An 8,253-nucleotide genomic window follows, 5' to 3' on the forward strand; every position below is an offset into this window, starting at 1 on the left:
GTGAACATCTCCGTTCATAAGCTGATAGGATGGCATTCTAACATAATTAGCGAGAGATGTTTTTCTCTTTACATCGTAACTCCGACCTGGTAGGGAACATCACTCGAGAGGAAACTCCAAAAACTGCTATAGATTTGATCTTCGGTTCAAATTCGTTTTTGCAAGCTATTCATATATATTCATATCATATTAAAAACTTAAATAGAACACGGTTAAAACCTGACTAAATATTTGTGACGTTGAATTGGATACAAAAAACAATTTAAAAAAAAACAACTTACTGTATATAAATAGTATTTAATTTAAACACAACACACTCAAATACACACACTTAATACGAATGCTAGCGATATAGTCTAAGATCCGAACTTAAAACGACCTTCACCGAGCTGATAATAGAATGAAACATATTTTATAACAAATTTAGTCTATTAGAGAATATGTCATCACATGCTAGACTCAACTCGAATCTTTTTGTCTTTTCTACTCGCGTTAAAATTTAATCTTTAAAATTCGCAAACCCTAATTAGGACCAAGTTTTTTGCAGGCAACCCTATATCAACGTGTTCGCAATAAAATGCGCTTATATTGATATACATTTTTTCTATAATCAAGCAAGTGAAGGTAACTGTCATCGACATACCTGCTTATAACTGACAACCGAGTAGTTTGTCCAGGAAAAGAATAGTCTATGTGAATAGTCTATCATACTTTAAGTCAGGGTAAAAAAAAATAATTAATTGATGTGGCAACATTAACTTTTTTTTTAAATAATTAGAAATAGTCTGTCCAGAATTTTGTTTAGACAACCAATTCTTGACATATTTTCTAATAGACTAAATTTGGTATAAAATATTTGTCATTCTGTTATCAGCTCGGTGAAGATCGTTTTAAGTTCGGATCTTAGACTAATATACAAGTTCTTTGTATGTAAGTTTTTATATTACTTACTTGATGGTAGGGTTTTGTGCGAATTAGTCTGGGTTCCACCCACTCATTATGTATTCTTACGCTAAACAACAAACCTTAGTATGTTGTATTAGTAGTTGTATTTCAGTTTGAAAGGGTTGAATGACCCATACATGCACAAGGAACATCTTAGTTCCTAAGATTGGTGGCGAATTGACGTTGTCAGGAATGGATAATATTTCTTACAGCGCTAATGTCTATGGGCGGTATTGACCATTTTCCCGGCGCTTAGTACCATAACAAGTGGTAGTATGATTAATCCTTAAAATTGTATTAAAAACTGTTTTAATTTTCTACATTTATTCTGTATCAACTTGTATTCGCTAACTATTTGTATTCGCGCTACGTTTCATAATACTTTTGGCTGCGATAGCTACTGCATTCCATACATTTTCAGCAATTGGTTTAATTTCGTTACCTGGTATGATCACACCGCTTGCACCTTGCTTTTCAATATTGACGTTAAACGTATACAAAACTCCATTATCCATCGCATAATCTGTACTGGTACCAGAAGCTCGATCACCGAGTGTTTCAGAACCAATATCAAGTACATAATCATCACCCATTGCAGATGTCATTTCTAAACCGAGTAAATGATGTTGACGAAACATGCCACTTGCAGCTCTTTCGTATTGCCAAGGATACGAAATAAAACGTCCATTATTCTGTAGCGAGATGTACAATTGTATAGTTCTTCCATATTTTTCAATTAAATTCTTAATCATTTTTGTTTCAGGTTCAGAAAATGCTTCCACACCACCATATAGATGACTACACGGACTGGAGCTCGTGTCTGAGAAAAGCCAGTCAATGTCAAAATTACGATTGATGTTGACGCCTGGACAGATTGGACCGAGGGAGCTTCTTGTGCTTCTTGATTTCGTCCACAGACGAAGCTAAAATCAAACAGCAAATGTCAGTACTGATTTAGATTTTATAGATAATTATATAGCGTAATAGTAATTAAATGGTATATGGGAGAATCATCGGTATTTTGTAATTAAAATTTGTAAGTAATTTTATTTTAAAACATTGTTTTAATTTAATTTAATATGATATGATCTTATTACTTTTTTAAATGATTCAAATAAACTTACATTTGTATGAGTGTATTCATATCCATCTGGATTTAGTACAGGAATTATAATCCATTGTAAATTTTGCAAAAAATTCTTCTGATCTTCTTGGACTATTTTGTCAATGATGTTTATAGCTGATGGTACTGTGATCCACTCTCTGGGATTTATTCCAGCTTCAATGATTACTAAAGGTTTTTGAGTTTTCAGGGAAGATTTAGCAGTAACTGTTAAATAAACCAAAGGTCGATCTTCATCTGTTCTACCAGCTTCAACCAATTGTATCGAAATTTCACTTGAATTTGAATAAGCTTCTTCAATCGATTTCAAGTAACTTATTATCTGTAAAAATATATTGTTAAGATGACTTATTTTAATGGTCGTAATATAAGGTCTATTTATTGTTTTACTAAACGTTTGCTTTCCTGTTACTTATTAAAAATTTTTGACTTTTTTGCTTTGGCGATGTAAGGAATGATTATTGTTTCTAACAGTGTCAATGTCTATGGGTTGTGGTGGACACTTACCATCACTAATATTTACATTTGCCAATAAAAGAATTAATTTTACGAATATTTTTTTTTTCATAGATACAAGCCATACCAATCCACACAGCCCTGTCAGATGCCATGCGCTAATGTCATCCCAATTCTTTTTTTTTATGGTAGAGGTGGCAAACGAGCAGGAGGCTCACCTGATGGAAAGTGACTACCACCGCTCATGGACATCTGCAAACCCAAGGGGGCTTGCAGGTGCATTGCCGGCCTTTCAGGAAGGAGTACAAAAAGTAAAATCGCGCTGTTGTGGATTTTCTGACATCTAGGCGGTGTGGGTGATATTTTGAATTTTGACGAGATGTCCGAAGGTGAAATTCAGCAGGCGGGATTAGTCCGAACAATTCCTCGGAACATTCCCCGTGATAAATTCTGTAGAAGATGCAGAGCGATCCAACATCTCTACGCAAAGCTAAAGGATCAAGCAGATCGGAGAGGGCTTGATCGTCGATAATTCGAGTCGCTCTACGTTGGATACGGTCGAATGGAAGGAGGTGGTACTGGGGAGCACCCGCCCAGAGGTGAGAGCAGTATTCCATGTGTGACCGAATTTGTGCCTTGTAAAGTCTTAGACGATGGGCCGACGTGAAATACTGCCTTGCCTTGCTGAGCACACCGAGCTTTTTTGATGCCAATTTGGCTTTGCCTTCCAATTGATAGAGAAATATTAGCACGACCGGTGTATGAGGTGTCTACGGTGCTATCGTCTGCATAGCAGTGAGTGTTACTGATTTGCAACAAGTCATTGATATGCAGAAGAAACAGAGTGGGTGATAGAACGCAGCCTTGTGGAACACCAGCATTGACGAATTTTTGGTCGGAGCATGCACCGTCGACAACGACTTTAATACTCCGATCTGCCAAAAAACTGGTAATCCAATTGCATAATTTCCCGGGAAGCCCATAGGAAGGAAGCTTCGAAAGAAGCGCTTTGTGCCACACGCGATCGACGGCCTTCGCTATGTCCAGACTGGCTGCTAATGCCTCCCCCTTGCTCTCAACTGATTCCGCCCATTTATGAGTCAGGTACACTAGAAGATCACCGGCTGAGCGACCCTGACGGAAACCGTACTGGCGGTCGTTAATCAGCTGGTACTCCTCTAGGTACCGCAGGAGCTGGCAGTTTATAATGAACTCCATTACCTTGGAGAACAAGGAGGTGATGGCTATAGGCCTATAATTGGACGGGTCTGAGCGGATGCCCTTTTAAGGGATCGGATGAACCAAAGCAGTCTTCCAGGAGTTCGGGACGACGCCGAATGCATAGGACTGCCGGAAAAGACGCTTTAAAACCGGCGCCAACTCGGGAGCACAAGTCCGTAGCACGATTGGAGGGATGCCATCGGGTCCACTCGACTTATGAATATCCAAGGAAAGAAGTGCTTTACGAACTGCACTTTGCCGGAATTTAACCTCCGGCATCGTGGTATCACACCGCAGGATTGTTGGTGGTGACTTTCCTCGGTCATCCAGAGTCAATTTCGCCGCGAAGAGAGAGCCTTAAAGATCAGCTTTCTCCTTCGCGGTATGGGTCAAAGACTCACCGTCTCTGTGCAAAGATGGAAAAGAGGGCTGACAGAAATTCCCTAAGACAGCCTTAGTGAGGGACCAGAACGCACGTGTTCCTGAAGGGAGGCGCCCAGTCTCTCACCAATTCTGCCAATGTACTCCGTCTTCGCCTTAGCAATCACGTTTTTGAAAGATCTAGTGGCAGAGTTATATTCCTTTCTGAATGCGCTGGTATTTACATCACGAGACGCCGATGCGTTAGCCCAGTCTTGGTAGCGTTCCCATTTTCGGCGTGAAGCCGTTTTGCAGAAACGACCAAACCAGGGCTGGGAGTTGCCACCGATTGGGACCGCAGAATACGGAATGAACAGTTCCATACCCTGAAGTACCACATCGGCGACAGAGGCACCAACAACGCTCGGATCATCCGGCGAGAAACAAACCTGCTCCCATGGGTAAGATGCAAAGAAGGACCGCATCCCATCCCAATCTGCTGACTTGTAGTGCCACACTCGGCGTCAGCCCACGAAACGAGGTCGTGAGTACCGCGCAACCGGCACTGTACTCCAGACGAGACAGTGGTCCGACCACTGTGATGGATGATGGGCCCTATAAAGGCACGCGTAGATTCGCGGATGGTCGTCGCAGTCTACACGCAACCAGATAATCGATAGATCCTGCCCTTCAAGGCTGCCGAGGCGTCGAGAGCAGATATCATCTCTGACGTAAACGCACACCCCAGCTCAAGGAATGGTACAAAGGAATGTTCTAATTTGTACCCGGGGTATGAAAGAAAAGTCGTATCGGCAGGAGAGGATATCTGGGTCTCGGTAAGAAAGAGCAAGGCCGGCTTCGCCGTCTCAAGGTGAATGTGAACGGCGTTCAAGCTGGAGTGGACTTCTGCAACATAAGGGACCTCATCCCTTATGTTGCAGAAGTCCACGGTGTGGGTGGTAGAGGTTGCCTTATCATGCCTGCTCCGCTTGCCCCGATCAGTGACGAGCGCAAAATTGCCCCCCCCAGAATTCGGAGGGCAGCCTGGGCATCCCTGCTCAGGTGGTGTACGTCGTGAGCATGGATGCCCAGAGATGGATTCTCCACCGCAGTCGTTGATGGTACCCTCCTGGGGTAATGAAACCAAATTCTGCACAACCATTATGTTTTGGGGGGAGGGGGTCGGGTCTCCGGGACTCTCACATACCGGACGAAACGCGGTAGCATAGCTACCATTTTACGCCGATTTTAAGTGAGAGAGTGGTACTTCCCCGGGCGTGCCGGCCCATTCGGCTGCAACCCGAAGGTATGCAGTGTGGCACTACCACACTTGTGTTTGAGTTGCGTCCATGCTGAGATGTGTGTAGATGTAATTAGTGTCTATGCACATATGTGCACAAACATCATAAATCTGGCTTATATTATAGTGTTCAGATACATGTTACTCAATCAATTTAAGCATTTGTACTTCTGAACGAATTTTAAGGAAATTTGTCTATAATGATATAAGTGTTAATTTCATATTATTTACAGTAAGCGTATATTCCATTTAACATATTCGTATTTCTTTTTTAATGCTATGCTCATAAATACTATAATTGTATATATATGTAATCATTAATTATTCTGTCCGTACATCAGTATAATGACAACCTTTAATTGTTCAACTCTATGGACGGATAAAATTTAGATCGTCTGTCTAAGAACTGGTACATAATATGTACATAATCAATAGTTTTTAGTTAAGTATTTAAGTGTTTTAAGTTGGAGAAAACTTACTTTGTCATACCTGTGGTAGTTGTTGTAATCAAAATTCGCCTCTGTTCCTTCTTCATTTAGAAATATTTCATGAAGATATCTGAAAAGAGTTTTCAATGTTTACAACTCACAAATAGCAAATCACTCACCGTATTTAGAAACTGAATTTAAAATTTGTTTTTTAATTATTTATTTAACAAAATTTAAATGTTTTTAAAGCGTTACAAGATAATTTGTCGACTATCGATATTTGATTATGTTGCAAATTAGTTGTAATTAATATTGATAAAACTATAATCAAAATGATCGATTTATGTATATCTAATACTCACTCAAATACATCATCTATGATAATATCTCTTGTTATATTGTTTTCTCCGAGTTTTTCTTCGAACCATTCAAAATGTGATGGTGGTACCATTGCTTGGCCACTAACATTGTATTTGTGCGAGGGCTTCCTCCAAAAGTCAATCAAGTCGCTTTTTAATAAATTAAACTTGTCCTCTTGTTTAATATTAAGCAAATCAATTTTGTATATCCTGTATCTGAAATAGAATTTTAAGTAGGTAGGCAGGTTTGTAAAGATAGTAAAATTTATACATTTCCTCCTAAACCGAAAAAACATAGTATTGCTGATTAGCGTAAAAATAAACTGGTAACTATTGTAAGCCTATAAATTATTTTATATAAAATATTTATAAATAATCATTTAAGGTTGTATAGCTTTTAGCTATTGAGTTATATTCAATCACAGAATTATATAAATGTGATGAATACTTTTTGGTTTGACATTTTTATAATAAAAGTAGAGGAAGAATATTTTTGAATTGGACATGGGAATTGTTAATCCGGGTTGAAAAGCGGAAGATAATGGATGATTGTAACAAAAGCTGGAAAAATAAATATTGTAAACTATTATATTGTAAAATATTGTAAAGAAATAGTGACAGTTGTGACATACACATATATATATATTTATTATTGTATTGTATTACGATTTAGTATCTGAAAAAACAATATTTGGAGCTGTCCTTCTCCAACTTTATGGGAACCAAACTAGCTTATTTTATTCGAGTTTTATTACACTAGCTTCCATTTATATTGGACCACAATACAATAAATTGCTGCTTAGTAACTAAAATAACTACATTGTAGATACGATTAACCTTGTACTGGAATTTACCACAGACAGAAGTCTTATAAAAACTCATTTATAAATCAAACAAATTCGAAACATTGGACAAAGACTGAATAAAAATTAAATTTCCAAAGTCTACAATTGACTCTGAAGAAAAACATTTTACATCGAGCTTTAATAATTTTATTTAATATCTATTTACTTACCCCTTATATAATTCATTTTTACAAAGACCACTTGAAACTGTTATAATTATGATGTATATAAAAGTGGAAAACATTTTTAATTCTCCAACTCACGTTAGATGTTTTCGTTTCGATCATGTGTGCCAATGATTAATTAATATCATGTTATCAAAATGTTATTAATATATAATCCGTTATGCTTATCTCGTAATAATTATGTATGAAATTATATACATACATAAAAGGCAATATCGTGTCTTACTGATTATACCAACAGAAGATGGTGATCTTTGTTTAGTAATCTGGAGGTGCACTTTCAAAGGATTTTTCCAAAATTCGACCGTAAAGTTTAACTTTTTTGAGATGAGAAATGATTGATATTTATTGATGTTGACATAAAAAATAATGACAAAAAAAAACTTCAAACCTTTGAATGGCCCGACCTGGTGTTTGAAACCAGAACATCCATCAACGACCTTAGACCGCTAGACCAACGAGGCAGTCGCAGTTAATACATATTACATACATAATATAAAATACATATGTAATGCTTGTGTTTTCAGTCGTAAATCAGTAGTTATTGCCAATTGATGGCTGTTTTCAATACGCTTACAGAGTTTGACATTCGCTTATCATAAATAACGACTGTCAATGACAAATAATTCATACTCTTATATGTATGTAGATGGAAATTAGGTCGCTCGCCCAATCAGCGCGCTTAGACGATTCATAAATAAACGACGATTTATAGATAAATTTCGAAGCTATTTTCGCTTATATAAGTAGCAATATGTTTATTATAAATTGTACTGGATAATTATGTAAATTTCGAGCTAATTATAAATTACTGACCATTGATATCTGTAAATATATGAACATAGACAAAATGATCTGTAAGTCCTTTTGCCTAACTCGTTCCAGTTGGTCTTATATACCGGGATATATAACTCGTTACAGTACATAGGACTTTGATACCGTTGTACGTGTACTTGGTGGTAGAGATTTCACCGCCAAACAGCAATACCGAGTATTGTTTAGTCAGTCTAATACAGGCACAAAGGACATCG

General features: G+C 37.7%; 1 protein-coding gene across 1 annotated transcript; it reads right to left on the reverse strand.

Annotated features, from left to right (window-relative positions):
* Positions 1–1,217: 1,217 nt before the first annotated feature.
* Positions 1,218–7,345, reverse strand: LOC113400678 (carboxypeptidase B-like). The gene is made up of 5 exons (XM_026640327.2): positions 7,208–7,345; positions 6,196–6,408; positions 5,885–5,963; positions 2,070–2,390; positions 1,218–1,868 (listed from the first exon to the last, which is right to left on the reverse strand). The coding sequence occupies exons 1-5, from the start codon at positions 7,279–7,281 to the stop codon at positions 1,293–1,295; spliced, it is 1,263 nt and encodes a 420-aa protein (XP_026496112.2). The 5' UTR covers positions 7,282–7,345; the 3' UTR covers positions 1,218–1,292.
* Positions 7,346–8,253: the final 908 nt, after the last annotated feature.

This window comes from Vanessa tameamea, chromosome 22 (genome assembly GCF_037043105.1).
Source record: "Vanessa tameamea isolate UH-Manoa-2023 chromosome 22, ilVanTame1 primary haplotype, whole genome shotgun sequence".
Taxonomy (NCBI): domain Eukaryota; kingdom Metazoa; phylum Arthropoda; class Insecta; order Lepidoptera; family Nymphalidae; genus Vanessa; species Vanessa tameamea.